This window comes from Pagrus major, chromosome 16 (genome assembly GCF_040436345.1).
Source record: "Pagrus major chromosome 16, Pma_NU_1.0".
Classification (NCBI taxonomy): Eukaryota; Metazoa; Chordata; class Actinopteri; order Spariformes; family Sparidae; genus Pagrus; species Pagrus major.
The window spans coordinates 29,671,508-29,696,626 of record NC_133230.1 but is presented as its reverse complement, the minus strand read 5'-3'; the positions used below and the strand labels follow the sequence as shown (position 1 = coordinate 29,696,626).

Here is a 25,119-nt window from a genome sequence, read left to right as displayed (position 1 = left end):
TTTATGTTGAAAGTATTTCCTCGTGTGTCATGTTTCACTTTCCACTTCCTCTCTTTGTCTGTTTTCCTGCCTTTTTATATATATAAAACTGTGTCTCATTTATTAATCACTCCCTGTGTATTTGTTTAGGCAGACATGAAGAGTTAATCAGATTTGTGCCATTGAGTTGAACATCAGGATTTTGAGCCTGCGTGAAATCAGCCGACAGCTGAGCTGAGGCGCGCTGTTCGAATCCAAAATGAAACACGTCTTTGACGACTTGTCTTGGATGGCTTCCTCAAACTGATTGAACATGACTTGTCTCTTGATATTACCGCCTCTGTCTTTCATTCTTCACCCTCATTTTTCTCCTTCTTTCTGTGGCTTCCAGGTGCATAAACAAGCGTATGCTTTTGTCTGTGTTTGTGTATAGTAGAGAGGGAGGAGCATTTGCGTATTCAAGGATGCCAGCCCACTGGGGAGCTGCAGCGGGCGAAGCACTAATCCTCACTTCAAAATGTGAGTTGAACGTTGGCCTCTAATCGAAAGCTAAACGCCCCCTCAGTCCAGTCACTGATGTAACAGGTCACTTTCACACACCTACACTCTTTAACACCCTCTTGTTCATTGAACTAAAGATGGCAATAATCGCACAGTAGTACGACTAGTAGTGATACAAGCTATTCATATGGTTCCATCCATTTTCGCGCTGTGCTTGATACCCAGATGAACCTCAGTCAACTGTCCCGTTTCCTGTTAAACTTACATGTGCTATGTGCGGGGTTTGTCTTTGTTGAAAAGGAGAACAGCTTAAACCTGCTGTAAGCACTGTCATCGTTTTAGCTTCCTATCCGTTTTGCAGTTAACAATCCCCTCCCTCTCTCTATGACACCACACTTGCATCACTAGTTCCTTCTTTAAAGTGTTCCTTGCATCATAATGTACTCAAAATAAACACCTGCTTTTTATGTAAAAAATAAAGCCATTGTTGTAATAGTTGACTGTGAGGCCAAATAAACACATTCAAGTCACCCTCCTTTTGTATCTGTCTCTACCTCTGTCAGTCTCATTCTATCCTTTTCTTTGTCCCTCATTGTCTTTGTGTCTCCCAGGTTATTCGTACAAAACATTCAGCATGGGGCTGACAAAGACCTGCCTGCTGAATGCTGATACAGCCACAGAGCACCGCTCCAGCCCCTTTCCTCTGATGTAACGCCATGCGCATGCACATAGACATCACACAATAAATTCTCTTTATATTTAGAGCAGGATGATGTGTGCAGAAGCTGAGAAAGGCAGAAAGAATGGAAGCATTAACAAATAAATAATTTCCTTTGCTTGGCCAGAGAACAAAGGGCCGAGAGAGCTTCAGTGGGCAAAGGAGCAAATACACAGATTTTGAACAGCCAAAAGGATAGCAGTGCATGTGCAGACAAACGAAGGGCAGCAGACAGTGATAGATGAACACAGACAGTGGGCGACAGTGAAAAATTAGAGGATGGCAATTGTTCTTGAAGTGACACATACTGATGATGGCAGCTGGGAAGTGAGGTATGACCAAAACAGAGGGATAGAGAGGGGTGTGTCAGATGAAACTGAGCAGTCGGGTCAGTGGAAGTTAGTTTCTGTGCAGCAGAAGCGTCTGACACATATGAACACACGCAACATGCACAGCTTCATCAGCACTGAAAGGACTGACACATGCAGTGAAACAGCAACATAATTACCAACATGTGGAGAAAAGCAAAAAAGGAAAGATACAGCAGTTTATAAAGAATGAAAGTGAAACTCAAAGAAGTGTGAGTGAAGAGATGCAACTCCAAGTTTCACCGTTTTTGTTGCCTTTTCAACTTCATTGGTGATCCTTTTGATTTGTGTGTGAATGCAATCAGACTAAATGCCTTAAATGAGAACTTTAATTTCTGCTTACAGGGGTTGGGGAATACTGTTGCACATGTCAAAAAACAAAAACAAAAACTTTTGTGTCTCCTGAGGGGGCTGTGCAACCTCTGATAAATTGCCTCAAGGGATGTCACTTGAGTCAGTGTCGGTTGGGTCTGAAGACTACAAGTTCTGGAGGTAAGATTAGATGAGATAAGATCTACCTTTATTGATCCCCAGTAGGAGAAATTCAATTTGGCACAGCAGCAAAATGGAATAAACAGTGTGCAAATAATATAGAAAGTAGCAGTGCAAGGTAGGAATTGACTGAGATAAAAATAAAAAAGAATAAAATAAAATCTACTCAAATAAATAGAAAAAGTAGAGTAGAATAGAAATACTATATGTACCAGATGGATCTGTGTGCAGTTTTAGTAGATTAGGAGGTACTGGTTGCTGTGGTGTTGTGCAGTCTGATGGCTGATGGTATGAAGGTGCCCCCCAAGCACTTAAAAGCATGTGGCTGGATAAGTCTGTGGCTGAACGTGCTCCTGAGCCACCTCAGTTCGGCATAGAGAGGATGAGAGGGTTTGTCCGTGATAGCTTTTGGCTTTCCTCTCATCCTCTTCTCAGTCTATGCCTCCACACGGTCCAGTTCCATCCCCACCACAGACCTGGCCTTTCTGACCAGCTTATTCAGTTTGTTTGAGCCACAGCTGCCGATGCCACCTCCCCAGCACACCACAGCAAAGAAGATGACACTGGCTGCCACAGACTGGTGGAACATCCGCACACAATAGGGACTCGAAGCAGTGATGGTAGAGGGATAGCTGCGGCGTCGGCCAAACATTCCAACGTGTTGTTGTGGTAGTGGAAAACAAATATACTATGAAACATTGAACTCTAACAGCTTCTTCTGTAACTACTTTCTAACACTTTTTGATGTACTCTCCTGGGGTAGACTGTTGTGCTACAACTTCAGGAAATGTCGAGATAGAATTGCACATTGTTGAGATAGTGTGGAGCTTTTTTTTCTTGAACACTGTAGCCCTCCCTTCAACTGCTTGCAGCTTAAACAGTCAAAATCATATACATGTCAAGCGCTTGAAGATCCAATCATCAAGTGTCTGTCATGCAATAGAGCAAAAAAACAACAACGGAATGGTCAAAGATGTCATACTGACATGTAAGGTATGCTGATTGATTCATGACGTCAGGTGTTGTGCTGCTGGGGTGCCGCTCAGGTCGTACAGTTTGCATAATCCGGTTTAATGTTAAAATATATAAGTCATGAATTGCTGAACTACTTAGTTGTATGGCATGTTTTGAACAAAGGCTGGCATCTTCTCGTCAGACATGTGACATGTAACGAGCTGGGCACATACAGTATCATCCTGTCATTCATTATGCGAGAGGGCAACAATCATAAATATCGGTTAAAGTCATAATCATGAGATTTAAAAGTCGAAATTATGAGATGAAATGTCAACATTAAACTGAGTTTTTAATTAAATTTGAATCATCATTATTTTTGTATCTCATATTCATGTCTATTTACTTCATAATTATCTTACCATACCCATATAGCATACCAATAGCTATATTTGGCACCATGGGATATATATATATATATATATATATATATATATATTATGGCATGCCGTTCAGGAAATTAATCTTTGAATATATTGAATGAAACTTTGAATATATTGAATGAATTCTTGAATATATTAAATGAAACTTTGAATATATTGAATGAAACTTTGAATATATTGAATGAAACTTGAATATATGGAATGAAACTTGAATATATTGAATGAAACTTGAATATATTGAATGAAACTTTGAATATATTGGATGAAACTTGAATATATTGAATGAAACTTTGAATATATGGAATGAAACTTGAATATATTGAATGAAACTTGAATATATTGAATGAATCTTTGAATATATTGAATGAAACTTTGAATATATTGAATGAAACTTTGAATATATGGAATGAAACTTGAATATATGGAATGAAACTTGAATATATTGAATGAAACTTTGAATATATTGAATGAAACTTTGAATATATTGAATGAAACTTTGAATATATTGGATGAAAGTTGAATATATTGAATGAAACCTTGAATATATGGAATGAAACTTGAATATATTGAATGAATCTTTGAATATATTGAATGAATCTTTGAATATATTGAATGAAACTTTGAATATATTGAATGAAACTTGAATATATGGAATGAAACTTGAATATATGGAATGAAACTTTGAATATATTGAATGAAACTTTGAATATATTGAATGAAACTTTGAATATATTGGATGAAAGTTGAATATATTGAATGAAACCTTGAATATATGGAATGAAACTTGAATATATTGAATGAATCTTTGAATATATTGAATGAATCTTTGAATATATTGAATGAAACTTTGAATATATTGAATGAAACTTGAATATATGGAATGAAACTTGAATATATGGAATGAAACTTTGAATATATTGAATGAAACTTTGAATATATTGAATGAAACTTGAATATATTGAATGAAACTTTGAATATATTGAATGAACTTTGAATATATTGAATGAACCTTGAATATATTGAATGAAATTCAAAACATCGTTGTATCTTTTTCATCAAAGTGATAGCCTTCTGAATTTGCTGGTTTTACAAAATGGCATCAGTTGAAATATTCCAATACTTTCTTGAACTGGAAAACTTTTTTGCAACAGGTTGTACTCCAAATGACACTAACAGTTTGGAGACTATATCGCGTCACCTTGAGGATCATATTTCCATTATTGCGACATTCATAGTTCTTATGAGTAATAATGTTCAACAAAACATTGCCGAAAGAACATTATGCGTCATTCTTGAAGGAATTTACGAGTCTCTAAGGGAGATGTTGGCGGAAATAACATCCCAGCTGGAAGTTGATGTACAAGCGCATGGCATGGGCACTCATTCTGCATCTCAGAGAGGAAGGCCGAGGTAAGTAGTATTTAAAGTGTACGGGGATGGAGGCTGATGCAGGCCAAGAGTAATCTCTATAGTACATTGTACAATAAATAAGTTACAAACTTATTATAAGGTATTATTATATAAAAAATCATTATAGGCTGCAAGGTAATAAGACAATTCATTCACAATGTATGAATTAACACATTAACACATTTGTTTTTTATTTTATTTATTTCTCTTTGAAGGTACAACATACCAGCTGCTCAGTTGATTCACATGCGGGACTTAGGATTTAGCTGGATGGCCATATCTCGGATGCTGTCTGTAAACATCCGAACACTGTACAACCACAGGACACAACTCGGTCTGGTGGACTATGGGAGTTTCACTGGCATTGCAAATGTCGATCTGGATCGACTTATTGCTGAGATTCTCAGACAAACCCCCGGTTCCGGAGAGACATATGTCACTGGTGGTTTGAGAGGACGAGGAATCAGAGTTCAGCGTTGGCGGGTACGGGAGCGTTTAAGAACAGTAGATCCAGTGGGGCGAGCCTTGAGAGGACGAAGGGCAATTCAGCGGAGGGTCTACAATGTCTCTGCCCCAAATCAAGTGTGGTATGTGTTGTTTTATAAATGTGAGTTACAGTTAGTCAATTAAGTTACATTTTTATGTACATCCAGTGTGGTTTATTACGATAATAATAATAATAATAATAATAATAATAATAATAATAATAATAATAATAATATCACATTTCTTATTATTTCAGGCATATTGACACAAACCACAAGTTAAATCCATGGGGATTTGTGTATCATGGAGCAGTTGATGGCTACAGTCGCTGCATTACCTTTCTGAGATGTTGCACAGACAACCGAGCATCAACTGCCTTGCATCTTTTCCAGGGTGCCGTTGATGTATTTGGACTGCCACATCATGTCAGGGGTGATGCTGGTAGCGAGAACATTGATGTTGCACGGTTCATGATTGAGAATCGAGGAGCAAACAGAGGAAGTTTCATGGTTGGACGTAGTGTCCACAATCAAAGGATCGAAAGATTGTGGGCAGAAGTAAACAGGGTGGTGTCAGGATACTATAAAGACCTTTTCCTCTTTATGGAAAATTTCGGACTGTTAGACAGCACTGACCCTCTTCACATTACAGCTCTTCACCATGTTTATCATCCAAGAATTAACAGATCTGTGGATGAGTTTGTGAGCCAGTGGAACAACCACAGCTTGAGGACAATGGAGAGTCGGTCCCCACTGCAACTGTGGACAATTGGAATGCTCCAACTTCCTCAGCATCAAAGGCCACTCAATCGTGTGCCTGTGCAACCCCCTTATGCTCACCAGTGGAATGTGGAGTTAAGGCCCATCAACCCCTTCACTGATGATGGAAATCATGGAATCGAACTTTTTGTCAGAGCATGTGAACTGCTTGAGAGATAGTCTGCTAGCTTGGGTAATTCAGTTGTTACACTATTGCGGTGTCATACATTGTCACATAGACTCAGATATAAATAAGTAATTTTGAGAAATATCACAAAATTGAACATTGTTATTTGGTTTCAAGTCTCAGTTTGAAATGATTAATCTTTCAGTTGTACCGTTTAAGGGATATCAGTGGACAAAAGGAGTGTACAGGTCCTTGGACAGAAGATTTGCTTGTAATATTCTTTCATGACAAAATGTGATGTTATCACCATATAGATACGTGCCAGGACCCCTAAACTGACACAAACTGAGATGTAGCGGAGTAGAAGTATAAAGTTTCATACAATGCGAAGACTCAAGTAAAGGACCTGAAATCTGTATTTAAGAACAATACCTGGGTAAATGTACTTAGTTACTGTCCACCCCTGATTATATTATATATCATTATATATAATGTATTTATTTAACCCTATTGATAAAGATGAACTTATAACTAAATTCATTTTGTGTATGGTTTTTCAAATTGAAAAAATATGACAAGTCTGGGGTACATATATCTCGTAGACACTAAAAATGACAATGAACCAGTCCATACAAAGTAGGAACATACAACCATTTATTAAGAAGGCCTTACCATAACATTTAGAGGGAATAATCTGCGCTAATCACTCAATTGCTGTTCTGGGTCATATCAGACGGTGGAGATAAATGACATCGTACAGTTGTTCAGGTTGGAGGACTGGTTGACTACAATACAAAAAGAAGTGCCTCACATTTATCAACTTAAAAGTTCACCAAGTGCACATTATTAAATCTGAAACACAAAACCATGGCTTGAAATATATCTTCGAAAGTAACAAAGAGCATTTCTACTTATATTTCTTTATGCCTTTATTCAAGTAAATACTGTCTCTAGGAAGAACAAAATGAAATAACAGCAATTATTTTTGAAAAACAAACATCCTCATCATAACTCAAGCCCTCTATAATATTACCTCTCACACTCTTCCAAACCCTGGTGAATTGCGTATGGCAAAATCCATATCAGATTTGAAAGCAGTGTATACTGCATTAACTGGAATGCGAAGAATGTTTTCACAAGTATTCGCCAGTGGAAATCGGGAATGGGTGATGAACTCAAGGCTTGGCTTTGGAGAGAATCCCAGTGCTGGAACACTGTCACATCCAGTGAAGAAAACAAGAATATCCCCCAGAGATACATCGTTTTCAACTGTAAGACATAAAAAGAGAGTAACACAATTAAATTATGTAGTTTTTATTTTTGAAATGACACAGTAATTTGAAAGGATAGCTCATAATGCCATAGACTAGTGTTGTGTAAAACTATAAACTTCAATCATATACTTTATGTAACCTAATGAAATATGTTGTGTTAAAATCAGGTTTGGAATGCTTTAAAGCTGCATGAAATAAATCACATAAACCTTATTTAAAAAGAGAGCTGTCACAGGCCAGAAGCTATTGGTGTCATCCAAGATTAACTATTCAGTGGAGAAGCAGCTAGGTAGCCCTGGTAGCCCTGAGAACACCTGTGTTTTGAGTTAGGCTGTGCTGTGGAAAAGTACCTCAAGTTCCTAATATGCTATAAACAATCAGGACACCTTTATAAAACAAAGGCAGAGGATAAGCAGGTTCAAAAGCACCCGACTGGCCTGAAATAACACCCAACAGAATCGGTCCGAGTTAGCGAATCTTAAAGATGGGCTGAACCTCCTCGGGGCAAAGTCCACAGAGGAGCAGGACAAACAAACAAAAAATAGATTTTGGGATTTTTAAAAAAAAATTTTGGATTCAAACTGCCGACAAACACTACTGCTGCTCCAATTAATGTATTTATAATTCATATAAACTGCCTTACATAGTGGAGCATCTCAAATAAAATGATTTTTTACCAATGTCATGTACTACTATGATGCAGTCAAAACAGTTTAAAGAATAATGTCTTGTTGAAACACTGTCCAAAATGCCAAACTTACATTCAGCATCCTGAAGGTAGTCTTGCCAGAAAGCCAGGGTACGGCACTCTTCTTGGAATGCATTACTCCCTCTTTCAGAGTGAATGATCAGGAAGAGATTCTCTACATCAGCTGCTGTTAAACTCTTTTCAACCTTCACGAAAAGGCACTTCACCTGTAGAGGGTATCTCTGGAGAGCATCTAGGACACCTAGAGACATTAGGCCATCTCTGAACCTATTAAAAGGGAAACAAATTGGAATGTGTTGTTCAGATGTTTTTTTTAATGTTCAATTTAGTGAGGAATTTCTTTTGGGGTTTTTTTTCGATTTTTTGGGGGGGCTTTTTGCCTTTATTATAGGGATAGCTGAAGATGGACAGGAAGGAGGGTAGATAGAGGAGGAATAACATTCAGCAAAGGGCTGTACCTGGGGCACATGCTCTACCAACAGAGCCATGTGGGCAACCCCACAATGAATTTCAAACAAAAAAAAATACTTCAAATACTTTGACTTGCACTGGTGCACTATAAAATGGAACTCTACATCCATCATTGAAATTGTTTGTATACAGTGGTAACATAGTTTCAATGACATCAACTAGCCTTAATTTTTCTGCCAGGGTACAATTATAGCATGTGGTCATATATGAACATACCTTTCAAAAGGTGCACGGGTCCGCTGGAGGACATACCAGTGAGCCAAGTCCGAAGCAGTCTCTTGTTTGTTTTGCAGTGTTATGTGAACATTGTGACCAGCAAGACTGATCAAGCTGGCTGCCTGTGAAACTGCATCTTGCAGTTGTGATTCAGTCTCAGCTTGTAAGATCTGAAAATATTAAAATAACATTAGGATATGAGAACAGTAAATATTTATTGACTTTAATTCATTTTTTATTAAGATTAATTATGTTTAATGTGTATGTTAATGAGTGCATATAAAATGAATAATTTGTTTATAAATGCAATAGAATCAAAGGAAAATATGCTCACCGACTGCACCAGTGACCTTGTTTCCTCATCAGTAATATGTTCAGTTCTGACCTTTACATTGTCCGGACCTTTTTGAAGACACTCATACAAGAGTTCAGACAGGAAACATGGACTCTGTCCCCCATGGGCAATTGACATTGCCATAATCTGGCCAGCATAGAAGTATCCATTGTCTTTCATCGCTGTTATCAAATGAAATTAAAAATCACATGTCAAATGGTTACATCAGAAATTTTCAGGTTAATTTTTATCATTGTTAATAATCGGTAAATTTCCAAAAAGGTATTATAGATTAAAAACCTGAAATGTCTTACATTAATCTTGCATCATCAATCATTAATTATCATCAATCATTTCAGGTTCAAAGTTTTTATTGATCCAAAGAAATCCAATAGAGGCCTCACTGAGAATTCATTTAATCATAAGTACCTTTGGAGTTGCATGTGAGGACTTTGGCATTAGGTGGACCCTCAAAGATGCCAATTTTGTCCTTGATTTCATGAAGACAGAGTCGGAAAAACTCCCGAGTAGGTCCTCCATTGTCCACGGCACCCTCAGATATTCCATAGTCATCAGTAAACTTGACATCTACCTTCTTCTCAGGTGAAAAATTGGATCTGCCCATGGCTCTGGATGCTCCATCCCACACACTTCTTCGTATGATATTGAAGCGCACAGTGTTGTCATCGTTTACTCTCGATGAAATCTCCTCCATTATTCTCTCCAAAGTCATCTTTAAATCACTGAAACAATAATAAACAATAAAACAAATTTGTTGTTAGTGTCAATGGCAATAACTCACATACTGAACTATAATCCAACATCTACAAATTGTTATTAATATTGATTAAAATCCATTTTCCAAAAATGTTTGTGATAAGGTAAAGGGATAAGGGAAAGAGTTTCTTGCTTTTCCAGAAGTACTTAACCTACTGATATATCGCACATAAAATGAAAAGAGCATGAGAAGAATTTACAACACTGAAAACCACCCTTCATCCAAAGAGTTGCTGAAACTACTAAATCATACACATCGGCCCCCTTCACACCTGGTATTAAAATGCACTTTTTGTGATCGGATTGCGATCAGATAGCGCTTGACCACATCCAATCCACATGCAACAACTCTGCAGGCGGGAAATACGTTGTAAAAAAAACACATTAAAAGAGTCTGCCGATGCAAATGTTTGTCAAGTGATATTAATGGGAAGGCGCATGATCGGATAGCAACTGGATCTAGATGTGGACATCAGAGATGCACATTAATACCAGGTGTAAATGTATGTGGTCAAGCGCTATCTGATTGCAAACTGATCACAAAAAAACACATTTTAATACCAGGTGTAAAGGGGGCCATACATACACATGAAAAATAATGCATGTTATGGCATGGGTAATCCCCATTCAGAGAAGTTTTACACCATGATTTTCTATTGTACTGTATATTGTTGACAAAATGAAACCACAGAAATGATTGGATAACAGATAAAGAACAGTAGATTGCAGCTTGCTTATTGCTACTTGTCTCTAGGCAAGAGAGTCATTGTTATCCTGGATTACACTTAGATTACACTTAGAACACTTAGATTTTATATAATATCTTCTACTGACCTCTCACTTGCGCTGGAATCTAAAGACCTTGAAATGGCTTCCTGGACATCAGGGTCATCAGAGAGGTATTCTTCCTCAAATAGGTCAAGGTATGTACTACAAAATAAAACAAGAATATTTTACAATTAAGGTACACATATAATGTTTGTTCACACAGATAGTTGCATTACCACAGGACAAATAACTTCCTTGATGGTTTAATAACTTGAATTGCCTTGAATGGACAGTGCATTATTTAAAGGTGTAATATATGCCATTTGACTGCTGTCTGTTGTAAACAAACGTGGAGAGGACAGAGTGGGTGGTGCTGGGTTAGGCAGTGGCTGCACATCATTTAAAGAGCTCTCATATAGAGCTCAACACAATCAGCAGTGGGGTTGTGCGGCAGTGTGTATATTTGTGCTTATGAAACCACTATGAAACAATCAGACAAAAATTTTTGATTTCTCTGATTCACCAGTTGTTTCACCACCACTGCTCACTCTCCTTGTTCTCTCTATGTCACTCTACCACTGTTGCTCTCTCTCTCTTTCTCTCTGATGCCCCACTCAATGAAGTGGTGATAACAGTGTGTAACTTGACCACGTGACTGATACATACACAAATGAAACAGAACGGACCCACGGACTTGCTAGAACTACAGTACAAGAGTCTGTGGGCCGGCAGAGGTTTATTTATCAGAAAGGTTCAGATCAAAACAAATCCAGAGGGAGTGCAACTTTCTTCTCTGTTCAGGACACCATGACTCCACAATATCTTTACATAGCAAATAGTTCTTTGCTGATAATACTGTATTGAAAAATGAGATGAAAAATTTAGAAAAGATGGACCTGTAGGATGTGCTGGATGAACTTTTGCCAGATGCACTGGGTTGAGTGGGACCATGGGACACACCGGAGGTGTTATTCGCAAAGATACAATGCCTGTTGCCGCTAGCATTGACAGTGGGGCCAACTGACAAGCCATGAGTGTTGCCAGTGGAGATGGCAGGATTTCCACTGGACATGGTGAGAGTCTCAGCAGCAGTGATGGCACCAGCACTAGTGGACATGGTGAAGGTGTCGGCTGGGATGGAAGGTGCATCAGTGCAAATATCTTGGGTAGCAAAACACCACAAAACTTCGTCACCAGTGGAGAGGGAATGGGCCTCAGAAGTGGAGATGTCTGGGACAACTTCTTTGGAAATGTCAGGCGCACTACCAATGACTGTAACTGTAACATGGAAAATTAACTTATGAGTAACATTTACCTTATTTGACAGTGAGCATCAGAACACATTTAGGGCTTGAACAATACATGTATTACGTGGCAGATTAAAAAAAGTGTAATTTAATTTTTTTTCTGCACAAAAATATTAATTAAAATAAATTTGATTTTTTTAAAAATACTTAACATATAATGTACCAGTGTAAACACAAAAATATTTACCACATTTGTCAGTGTCAGATATTTCTGCCAAACCAGGGTCATTTGTACGGCTACTTTCTCCATCAGAACATGACTGTCAATGCAAACAGATAAATACAATAACTTTTATGAATCCATTAGACTATACTGACAACAAAACATTGTAACAGACTTTTGTATTATGTCAGAGCATACTACAAGTAACTGTTTAAATCAAGTGTAAATTACAGTATTGCCATTGTGACTGCCACTGTCATAAACATGTCTTGAAATCTTCAGTAATACTTACAGATTCTTTTTCCTCACTTAAAATGATTTTGTCAGGCCTGACATAAATGGACTTCTGATGAAACAGCTTTTTGACAAGGTCTCCATTCAAAGTCTGTGTGGGGGTAAGGGATGGCTCAACTAATTTGTTGTAGCATGACAGCAGGATTTGTAACCTAAAGGAAGGAAAAACACACTGTATATGAAACTTCTGTTGAAGCTAAAAGAGCACACACTACAGTACAAGGAAAATATTTATTTTCAATACATCATTTGTATGAACACAGACATTTACATTCATTTTCTCAGTTCAACCAACCTCAGTTTACTTCTGTTATTTTGTATAACTTTTTAAAAGATATTTTTTCAGAATTTAACTTGATAGCAACAGTTGAAGACAGACAGGAAAGGGTGAGAAAGAGAGAGGGGATGACATGCAAAGCAAAGAGCCCGGGTTGTACTCGAACCCCGGCTGTTGTGGGAAGGACTTGGCCTTTAGTACATGGGGTGCACACTCTAATAGGTGAGCTACTAGGACGCCTCAGTTCAGTATAACTTAAATGGAATTGTTATGAGCTATTTACAACCATAATGTATTGAAAAAATGTGTGTGGTCATCTTGTTATATATCCCAGCAAGCCTGTTGGAAATCAGCAGCAGCAAAAGGGAATGTAAAATAATAAAATAATATTTTAATTCACAATACACAAGCACTCAAAATGAAGCTTTCATAGTATTATATGTTGTGGTATTCTTGCAAAAATCCAATGAAAAGAGGTAACAAATATAACAAAACAATTCCAAAAATTACCTGCATCCCTCCACAGCTGGCTGGAAGGCTGCTGTTATAGCCTGCATTATTGTGTCAGAATCCCAGTCACAGCCAAATTCCAAGGCAGACTTGATGTGGCCGTTTTCAAAAAGCCAAGCTTTTTTGGCACGCCTCGGCACATGTGTAGCTTTGTGGTCTGGCAGGAGAATCACCTCTTTGAAAAAGGACTGAGCCACAGAACGTGAACTGCCTTGTGCCTGAAACCTTAGAAACATTAAACAAAATATATAATTCTGTATACAAACAGGCAGTGTTAACAGTGAATTTATTTTACACTGTATATTTTGTGGTTGATATGCAACATTTGTGTCTTACCATGGTATACCATTAAACTGTGTTACAGTGATTAATACAGCAGTAATTAATTAATTAATTCCATAGTAATTATCTGTCAGGCATAATCTTGGAGGGGATTATGCATTTGTCTGTCTGTCCGCAGTTAATTTCATACCACTGGACCAATCAGCCTATTTTGGCGCACTGTATCATTGAAAAAACAATTTTATTGAATCTTCTATTTTACCGTATATCCCCATTTACTACTGACTCATCACTCCTCCTAATCTAGATTCCACTATATACACATACTGTATGTGGTGTGTATCGGTTCAAGTGATGGCTGTGTGCGTAACGGGCCCAGAGCTCACAATGTGTCGCTGATCATCAAACACGTTCAATACTAAACTAAATATTCAGCCTTCATTGGTCTATGAATGTGGGTCTTATTGTATCTAAACAATATATGAAGAGCTTCTCTTTCAGTTCACGAAATCCCTGCAGCCGCAGCAGCTGATACACAGATAAATCCGCAGTCCCGGAGAAGTGCCGCGCCAGAGCGCATTGCCATTACGCACGGCCATATGTTTTATCTTCATGAAATTCACCTGAAAATGATACCATGCGGCTATTGTATACCCATACAGACCTACGTACAGACCTCTACACACAGCAGAGTATTCCGTCAATAGTTCTGCTTTTTTATGAAGGGGACGCCGTGTTACCGAGGCTCATCATAGCTTCTTTTCTCACTTCTCTGTCCACAAATCAACACACACGCACACTACTCCGCCTGTTGCAAAATATTGTTAAATATATTTGTTTAACGTGCCTTTTTTATTGGGCATCAACCTCGCGTTTACACGATTATTGTGGGGAAAGACTAAAAGTGTAAATTTACACTTACGACCTGAAGCGTTTATTTTTAAGCGCTTCAGGTCGCCCAAGACGTGAGCCTGCACAGATCAGGTGCATTTATTGCACTGATGTTTCGGAATTGTTCCGCTCTAACTTCACATGCCTGGTGGAGATCTGCACTAAGATATAGAATATAGAATATCGTTATATGCACTGTAATGGGAGCCCTAATCTAGTTTTAAATAAAGCCTAGCTATTCTTACCTCTTGTGTCTTGGGCCCTTACTTGTGTACGGGCGAAGATTGTATAGAGGGACTGTTGTGGGGCACTCCTGTGAGGCTGAAGGCATGCTTCTGTCAAGATTTTGCCCGAGGCCTGTTGTAGTCGGCCTGCCACGATTAAAAAGGGAGCGAACTTCTTCGTCAGGAGAACGGTATTGGGCACGGGTACTATCGGGAGGATTTTGGCCCGTACAAGCACTTGCCAATGAGTTAATAATGTCCTCATTGCTCAGTATTGCTGCCACAAGGTTCCGAGCTGACTGACTCATTCTCACTTCTTGCAGCAGCAAAATACAAGATGGCAGCAGTGCCTTGATGACGTCAATCAAGTTTCATTCCATATATTCAAAGTTCATTCAATATATTCAAGAATTCATTCAATATATTCAAAGTTCATTCAATATATTCAAGAATTCATTCAATATATTCAAAGTTCATTCCATATATTCAAAGTTCATTCAATATATTCAAAGTTCATTCCATATATTCAAGAATTCATTCAATATATTCAAAGTTCATTCCATATATTCAAAGTTCATTCAATATATTCAAAGTTCATTCCATATATTCAAGAATTCATTCAATATATTCAACAATTCATTCCATATATTCAAAGTTTCATTCAATATAGTCAAAGATTAATTTCCTGAACGGCATGCCATATTATATATATATATATATATATATATATATATATATATATATATATATATATATATATATATATATATATATATATATATATGTATATATATGTATATGTATGTATATGTATATATATATAGTATAGTATGTAGTCATGTATGGGAGAGAAGTCAGTCTCTTCTGGGTCATAGTGCAGCTAAAGATTTTTTTAATAATACGATTTTTTAAATTTCCTTTTATTGCTTTTCCTTCTAGTAGCCCTACGCATGACCTCCGAATTTATAAAATCCTGGCTACAGCCCTGCAAGCGAGAAATTATTCTCATTTAAAAGATGCCGGTAGACTTTGTGAATTAATTCCCCCCTCCCCTACAAACAGGTGGTTTGCTGCCTATGATGAAGGCAGCAAACCATCCTTTCATTTTTTGGAATAGCTTAAAAAGTAAAGGTTCACGATGCTGTTGTTAAAAATAAAGCAAGCACACTCTCCGCCGTCTCCTGACCACACCGTCCTACCTGCCTGCCCTCCTCTTTCACCTCATTGTTTTTCCACTGTTCAATAAACACCCTGCCTCCGACGGAAGCCCTCATTGTTGATTGGATGGATGCTCTGTCTGTCTTTTAACTGGAAGAACAGATGCCATTTTCTATTTTTTTTTTATTTGCTATTGTAATTTGCTTCAGGGCCACCGTAATAATCTGAATTTGACAAGTAAGTAAAGTTATCAAATAAATGTAGTCGAGCAACAATAATTTGCCTGCAAAATGTATTGGAGTAGAAATATAAAATAGCAAAAAACTGAAGTACTGAAGTCAAAATTATACTTAAAAGCGCACTATGTAGTTTGGGGGAAGACATTTTAATCTAAAGAGAAATCTTCACTGACTGATTTTTTTTAATGACTAGACTAATTAAATAAACTCTCTTTGTTTTCATGACTGAATAAACTGAATAAACAAACTGACCTTAAAGAGAAGAGAAAGAGAGAAAGTTGTAACACAACCTTGCAAAGACAGAAGTGAATAAAAAATGTCCTCCTCTGCAGGAAACAACTTTAAACCAGCGTGACAGAATGCTGCCCAAAATTTGATTCACTGATTGGAGTTTCTCTTTGGCAGTGGGCCTTTAATCTAAATACCTGCAGCATCAATATATTTGAACCCTGTTAGTGCTGTAAACATACTTCCCTCCATTAGGAGAAGAAATGCACTTCAGAAACATGCAAATAAATAGAAGTGCTGAAGCAATTAAGAAAGTGAAGTAACTCGGTTTGATCAGATCGATCAGAGCAAAGATGAAGTACTTCTTATTTAATGTGTCCAAGCTCAATAAAGTATTCATTAGCAGGTGATGGATAACAAAGGCTGTTCTTAACCATCACAGCACATCTCAGTCTAAAATGAGTCATAAACAATGTACAGTACAGATATGACATCCATCAGGCAGGCAGGCAGGCGATCAATCTGTCATTCATTTGATCCCTCTGAGGAGGACTAAAAGGCACGTTGCTGAAATAGCGTGCCAGGCTGTCAACCTGTCATCGTCACTGCTAAAATATACTGTAGTGCACTCTGACTACTGTGTGAATGATGAGGAACACAATTGCAAAGTGGAATTTGGCAGTCGAACGAAGTTAACCCTGCATGACCTCTGTTTCCCGGCTCTTAAGCTGAAAGAGAGCGCTGCCGGCCACTGAGAGGGCCACTACTGTAATTGATCCAAGTGAAGGCCACATCCAAGAAGGGCTTCACCGGGGCTGGAAAAGAGGATTGCTGATCATAAAACAAGAAAATGATCTTCTTCGTGGCATCACAGCGTTGTCTTGTCAGTTTAGATACTCTGGGCATCTTATTCTTTGTTGTCTTTAAAGCACAGGGGAGCAGCAGGAAACTTCAATAGGACAGCGGTGTCTTGTGGCTGGGTGACTCACTGAGTTTAATGAGGGTGTCTGTCAAAACAAAAGGATTTTCTTTTGATGTCTGGTGGTCCTGTCTTCTGACAGCTTTATCAAAGCTGCATTAGTTTGGTGGTGACTTGAGGTTTGTTTTTCTTATTTGATCTACAGTGATTCATCCTTTTATGAAATCCGTCCATCAGGATCATTCCAAAATCCAAAGCTCAACTGTAATCTTGATATTGTTCGTCTGTGATAAATAAAAGATTGCACTTCATTTTGGCATAGAAGACCTTCTCCAAGTGGCGCTTTGCTTATGATTGGCTGCCTCAAAGTCCTCGACCCTGCCTGCCCGTCGCTTGGCCGCCCAGCCATCTGCTTCAGTAGTCCTAATGAAGCCTGTCTTTCTTTGAGGTCCGCGGAGACAACACCTCCACACTGGCCTAATCAGCCTCAGAAAAAGCTTTGGCCCCTCTGGTGGCATCCACAGGCCAAATCTCAGTCCAGATTGGTCATTTCATCAACACCCGGTGCCTAATGAACTAAAGGATGGAGGGCAGCGAGAGGAGAAGGAGGGGAATACGTGGACGAGCGTGGGCCCTTTGTAATAATAAAGAGACTCTTTCCCTGATGAAAGTGGCTCTTTTGTTCCACATCGGGCACGCTCAGAGGACATGTCGGTCGAGAATTGACATTCAGCTCTGTTATAAATGGTCAAGCGGTGAATTATTTCTCCCTTCTGTGAGCTCTTTCTTCTCGCATGCCAGCTCTGCATGAAGCTCTTCATTTTAACTGATTGGTTCCTTTGTGCTTTGAGGCCCGTGCGCCTATGTGTGCAAAATGTATATGTCTTTGCAGAGGTAGCTATTTTTTTGCTCTACGCCAACTGGGGAAGTCACATTCATTCAATATCAAAGGACACACTGTGTCACTAATGCAGGTACAGTATAGTAGATGATTTTTATTTACAAATAGAACCATAAAATTAATGAATTTAACTGATGAGTTACCCAGAACAGTGATTAGCTGAGATGTATCTCTTTTTAAATGAGGGGAAAAGTGGCCTCGAAGAATATTACTTACAGCAGTTTCAATGTTATAATCGAGCTTATTAATCATTTATATAACCCCCATCCACAGCACACCCTACCCCAACTCATGCCAGATTGTGGCTCTAAATATAGTCCCTCCTGTTCTCTCTCTTCTACACACACACACACACACACACACACACACACACACACACACACACACACACACACACAAATGTACAGTGCACACACACACACATACACAGTAACGTAGTCAGAGTTGTCAGTCCTTCCCTGCAGCCATATGTTGTCTCTCTGATTGAGCTCCCAGTAGATAACTCACTTGTGTATGGACAGATGCCAGAGAGACGTCAGATAGCTGTCCCCTCCCACGTATGTACATGTATGTGTGCGTGTGTCTGTGTGCGCACTTACGCATTTCTGATCATCTGTAGGCTGCAGAACTTCATGCCAAGTTATGAAGCTGGGTTTTTAAACAAACTTGATTTATATGGTTATTCTCGTAAAGTAAGCCCAGGCGACGATGGCGGTGCATTTCCATTTAGAGGAGTTTTATTGAGGCGGTAGAAATGATAAAGCGAATGATTTATGAGCGGGAGCGACATGCCAGGCTAAATCTAATCCCACAGAGGGAGGGGGAACCCACTGACTTCAGACTGAAGGAGGTAAGAGGGCAGTTTGGCAAAATTGCAGATAGTGAAAGGAGATGAGAACGGTATGTGATGTAAAGAGGTTTTGTGTGTTGAGTATGAACACTTTAACATGGCAGTGGGATGCATCACAGATTGAAATCTAAAGAGGTGATAACTGGGGAGGATGGCCTGCTGGGTGTGTAGCCATTCATTCATTCATTCATCATCTGTAGCTGCTTCTCTTTTGCAGGGTCGCTGGGAGGCTGGAGCTGATCCCAGCTGACGTTGGTGAATTTTTGTGATGCTGGATATCTGATTTTGTTACAGCTGTACAACCTATAAGCAATACTTTTCATATCAATCTGACATTACATCCGCCTAAGTGGTTATCTTTTCTCCCATGTCTTGTTGGTTGGTTGGGTTGTCAGCAGGATTATACAAAATCTACTGAACAGATTTCCAGAAAACTTGGACGGTGGATGGATCTCTCCCCAGCAGTGCCGGCCCTGACCAATTTGGTGCCCTAGGCAAGATTTTGGCTGGCGCCCCCTTGCATCGCAGTCAATTTTACAATCAATTTTCATACACTCACACAGAAACTACATGTATGTATTCAAGATTTTATTTCTTTTAAGTCAAAAATATCACACCAAATAAAAACTGAAGAAAGAAACAAGTGATAAATAAAAAATGGTATACTATTGGTATTAAAGAATATTCTATTTACATACAAAATAAAAACAGTCTGTATTCTTTGGGAGGAAACCTTTTGCAGCAGAAGCAGTGCAAGCTATCATTCTTTTTTGAGTACATCAGCCAGCTTCTTTTGACTCTGGTAAAAAAGTCATGTGGACACTTTATCCCATCTTTGTTTTTGGGATATGTGTAACTGTTTTTTATTTGAAATAGTCCTCTGTGAACTAACTCCTTTCTTACTTTGTCAGTTAGAAGAGATGGCCAGTCAGCAGGGTCTATTGATGCAGCCTTTAGTCCTGATGCTGTGTCACTCTCTGTGCTGAGGTAGAGGACAGGAGCACCTGATGCTGTGTCACTGGCGGTGGTGGTGAAATACTTTAAAAGTGCATCTGAAGAGAGAAGAGAAGTAAATGTGACCACTGGATGTTACATTTTAAAATACGATGAGATTCATTCAACTTTATCGTCAGTGCAATGCAGTTCAGTCTAACCAGAGTGCAAAAAGCAGTAAAGTGCAGTGAAATTTATATATAGCTATATATATGTAGCCTATGAATGATATGGGAAAGCTAAGGTATGGAGTATTAACAGTAATACACTTTAACTGCACTTTAACACTGATGTAAACTTTAACAAATATAAACTGTGACACAATAAACCAAAGGCTTACAACTGCCCTATTACTTATAAATGGGATGGAAATCTAAAAGCATTTTAACTGACATACAAGCAGGAAAACACAGTGAACAGGTTAAAATAACACCTGAACAGGCCTGACGTTAACTTTCCAAATGTCCCTGATGAATTTAAGGTGGAGTAACATTAACTCACGTCGACTCAGCTATTTACTGATTATTAAACGATGCTGCTATCGTCTGAAGTCAGCTAGCAAGTTAACACTCTGCTCCAACAAGGTAACTAGGATGCATTAAACTATTCATTTCCTTCACTTCATCACATTGACGTTACTGTACCTCTTTCTTTTTCACGTGTTTCTTCCTCTTCTTTCCTTCTTTTCCTTCCCTGGGCGCCGGATGGTTTCAGTCTTTTGGACATTGTGGTTCCGCTACAGTACTGATAAATCTCTCTCTTGGTCTTTGGGTCACGGTCCGGTCAGATTCAGGCAGCTCGCCTCTCGACCCCGCCCCCCCACCCTCACAGAGGGCAGGTACAGAGCAACGAGCCAGGAGCCCAGAAAAAAGGCCTCTCCATTATTTAATAGGCTTTGCAATAAGGTTATGTTGCTGTGGGCTTATATAATATTTCGAAATAATATTAGTAATAGCACTGGTAAAAAATAGTAATTTTTTTTTTCTCCCCCCGTTTGCGGCGCCCCCCGTGGATGACGGCGCCCTTAGCATTCGCCTATACTGCCTATGCCCAGGGCCGGCCCTGCTCCCCAGTTAAATGTTGGTGTGTATCCGGATAAAGGGATGGATCCAGGAATCTTTTCTCACTTTCTTCAACATGTGTTATAGTGGGGGCTTAAATTATGGTGAAGCAGTTATGGTTGATTAAAATGTTTGAGTGATACAGGGTCATCGAGCATTAATGCATGGCGACACATAATTGGGTGTGTAGCCATTCATTCATCATCATGTAGGGTCGCTGGGGGGCTGGAGCCGATTCCAGCTGACATTGGGCGACAGGTTGGGTACAACCTGGACAAGTCGGCAGTTTATCACAGGGACAAACAGCCATTCACACTCACATTCTCACCTATGAGCAATTTAGAGGGACCGATTCACCTCACTTGCATGTCTTTGGACTGTGGGAGGAAACTGGAGTACCCGCAGAGAACCTACAAGGGAAGAACATACAAACTCACAACTTGGTCTCAAACTCAGGACCTTCTTGCTATAAGGCAACAGCGCTAACCACTGCATCTAGTTCCTTTTAATCTGTGTAAACTGAACTTGGGGCAAGCTCTTGTGAAGTGTGATCTTGCACAGCACTGCATATGGTCTGTACAAAATCTGCTACAAAAAATACATGTTTTTCTTGAGGCATATTCCGAACCGGGAAAAAAAAGTTTTGCAAACACTTTCGAGCTCACAGAGGTTCCCATAGGAATGATTGGACTTTGGGTTGACTTACATACGTAAGCAGAGCTCTGTGAAACGAGGCTTAACAGTGTTGTCTGGCCATGAGAGGGGGTTAACCCAGATTATCCTAAAAACTTCTTTTCGGAATGTAGCATCTGCTGGTGTCTTCTGGCTAATTTGCACTCATGAGCAGGCAGACTGCTGTGCGGCTTTCTCCATCTGGTAGCCCCAAGCAGCACAAACTACTGTGCTCAGTACAACACAGAGCTCATACTAACTACCAATACAGTGGAGCACATGCGGCTTGACATGCACACAGTGTTTTGAACATGTGTGGCCTTACATATCAGACATAAAGCTCAAACAGCCTGGAATCCACACAGCTATGTGTGTAGATTCTTTTAATGCATAGCACTATGTCCAATCCACAATAATTAATGTGTTGTACTGTTAAGTCTTCATCAGCTCTTGTTCTTTATTGGGCATCAAACTCAACGCTTCTTCTAACTATTATGAAAAAGTACCTAAATTGGAAAATGATGAGTAAACGCAACAAAAGCAATGTTTTTGAGCCAGGGGTGCCTGTCAAAAACATTAATTTGCCAAAGAGTCCAATGTGGTAGGAAGACGGCAACTGTAACTGAATAAAAACCACAATCTTACTTTTTAATGCATGATGCTTCACTTTGACACCGTCTTTGTCAAAACATCAGTGCAAATGCAGAATGAGCAACATCCATTTTCTTGGTTGCTAACCAAGGGTGATTATAATGTGGCTTACAGTATGACATTAGAGAACCCATAACTCATGCATTTTTAGTGCGATAGCTCCGAGTAAGAGGTTAGCCACTAACCCTGACAGTGTTGATGACATACTCTACAGGACGAAAAGTTGCTTCCTTATGTGTTTTTTCACTTGCACATTAGGTATTTTTGAGCTTGGGGAATATGATGTCTCAGCCCATACCTTATACAAAGCAAAGCCACTGCAATCTGAATGCCATATTCAGAAGCACTGCCAGTTTTGCAGTTTTCTTCCTGAAGTTGCAGTATAAATCACCCATGAGGAGACGAATGAAACTCAGTGAAAATTTTTCTCAAACAAAACAAATCATTTGGGCCTGTCTGTCATTCTTCCCCCTCTCCTGCCTATCGTCGTATCATATGTATTGCAAGAGTGTATTAACATGTCTGTAATGCTAGAAGGGAGATTTGACATTATGTAACATCTGTAAGTTGTGGTATTTTCAGGAGAATGTGATGATCCACATGAATAACAAAGGCAGATTTTTTTCCTCCAACATTTACTAGAAGACATCCTCAAATGTGCCTGATAAAGATCAACAAAGAACTTTTATTAGCTAAATCCCGCTGAAGCAACAAGCACTTGTTCACTTTTAAAGCTTTTAGTGCAAATACATTTATATAACTTGACACAGTTTCGCCCAAATCAGCTGTATAAGACAGGAAATAGGGCTGAACATGTGATGGTATGGACTATTCCCTATGCAGTTCATGTGGCACAATAGCAGGATTAGTGCCTTTCTGTTCACTGAGGGGATTACATGGAGGGGGCGGCACAGACTATATCTGTCTGCGGTGCAGATGAGACTTTTCTCTCACACTTAAAATGATTTATGGGAGGGAAAATCCTGGAATAGGGAGAGTCAGCGGAGAAGGCACGTGGCAGAGTGTCTTGGGAATGAGAAGGAAGTTGAAAATGAGGTTGGCTTGAGTGATAGTTGGGTGAAGCGTCTGTGGAGAAAGGATGAGGTCCAAAAGGTACTATAAGCATTACTGTGTGCAGTAATTACACACTGAAAAGTCCTTTATATTATAATATCTAAAATATTTAAACATAATGAGAATTGTTATATTTTCATTAGTATTCACACACTTATTGATGGTCACTGACCACCATTGCAGTCCAGTTTCCTATAGTTTTGACACCACTGCCTCTTGCTAAATGCTAACATCAGCATGCCATAATGCTAAAAATTGCAATGTTAAAGTGACTCTATGTTATATTTTGTTGCGTATTAATCATTTTTTATTGGCCATATGTAAGCAGACTGTAAGGTGATGTCAAAAATGAGATCTTCCCCGCCTCTCTCGGTTGCCTGTACAAGCCTGTGGACGATTTGTTTAAATTGATGCTGCTGGACTGTGGATTTGTTTGTGAACGACTCAGGACCACGGTCCAAAGATGTGACTTCATGCCCATTCTGCAGTGCCTCTCTCTACTCTGCTAACAGAGCGCAACATAATGCTAACATAAACTAATGACTGGCTGGATGAGCCCCTTTGAAGTTGTAATTTGTAAGAAATTCTAAGTAAGCTCCAAAAATATAGGGGGCAGAATAACTGCTTACCGCTGCTCACTATTTTGCTGTAGCTATCATTGCTGCTGTTAGCTAGGAGCTAAGTGGCCCTAGTGGACAGGAATCTGCCTGGACAGTGACCTCGAATCATGGGGGGAGCCACTCGGCTCAGCCACCTCCCAGTGAACATGGATGGACACCCGAATAGGACTGAACCCAGCCTCCTAGACAGACAGATGCCAGTTTGAAGATAGGGGATACAGTAAGGAGGTTATTCACTGACCAGGACTATGACTCCAGGGATGAGAAGAATATTTCCTTTCTTGATATTTTGTGTTTCTTTTGTTTACTCTGTATTAGACAGAGTAGCGAACTTGCTGCTTGCATACATCTCCAAGCTGAACGAGACAGCTTATCATGCTATGGGTTAGCAATACACAGACGTCTTTGACATAACATCAAAAGTGTTTCTTTACATTCTGTAGATAAGGTTCATTCTCTGAATGTTTTAAAGTAAGCTCATGAGAATGTATAGTTTGAACACGTCTAAAAAGGTAGAAGATAAAGACAAAGAAGAGGGCAGTAGCTTTACTCTAGGTACCTTCTTTCTCTGCTGCTGCAAGGATGATGGCCAAGACAGCTAGACCAAGTTTTATAGATGCATTTTCAGAGTGAGCAAAGATGAAACTTTAGCACAGAGAAGGATTCACAGTGTAATTCTGTCTGGAATCGTCCTCCAGTGACATTTCCTTGAGTGAGCTCTTACTCTTAAGTATTGCGTAAGTGACAAAATACAAGAATCATGAACAATAAACTAAAAATGAAATAACTGAAACCGTCCTCCAAATCTAAACACAAAGTCTTATTTGAATTCCCGAGTGTTTCTCTATGAAAATGCCTCTACAACAGTCCACCTGCTGGCTGGAGCTGAGGAGTGGCAGGTGACAGTGAAGCGGTTGTCACTGATGGAGGAGCCTCTTCCCCACCACGTCAAAAGGCCACTGGGCCAGATGGAGACCTGACGGGTGGTTCCTTATTGATGGGCTCCACACACCAGGAGAA

The 25,119-nt window shown here is 39.2% G+C and overlaps 2 protein-coding genes across 2 annotated transcripts; one reads left to right on the top strand and one right to left on the bottom strand.

Annotated features, from left to right (window-relative positions):
- Positions 1–4,550: 4,550 nt before the first annotated feature.
- LOC141011074 (uncharacterized) lies at positions 4,551–6,485 on the top strand. Its single transcript, XM_073484290.1, has 3 exons — positions 4,551–4,865; positions 5,081–5,452; positions 5,608–6,485. The coding sequence occupies exons 1-3, from the start codon at positions 4,696–4,698 to the stop codon at positions 6,287–6,289; spliced, it is 1,224 nt and encodes a 407-aa protein (XP_073340391.1). The 5' UTR covers positions 4,551–4,695; the 3' UTR covers positions 6,290–6,485.
- Positions 6,486–7,149: 664 nt separating this feature from the next.
- LOC141011023 (G2/M phase-specific E3 ubiquitin-protein ligase-like) lies at positions 7,150–14,823 on the bottom strand. Its single transcript, XM_073484215.1, has 11 exons — positions 14,755–14,823; positions 13,337–13,561; positions 12,548–12,701; positions 12,280–12,352; positions 11,682–12,063; positions 10,852–10,947; positions 9,670–9,983; positions 9,241–9,422; positions 8,907–9,076; positions 8,272–8,486; positions 7,150–7,505 (listed from the first exon to the last, which is right to left on the bottom strand). Exons 2-11 carry the CDS (start codon positions 13,381–13,383, stop codon positions 7,273–7,275), a joined length of 1,866 nt encoding a protein of 621 aa, XP_073340316.1. The 5' UTR covers positions 13,384–13,561; positions 14,755–14,823; the 3' UTR covers positions 7,150–7,272.
- Between the last annotated feature and the right edge of the window lie 10,296 nt (positions 14,824–25,119).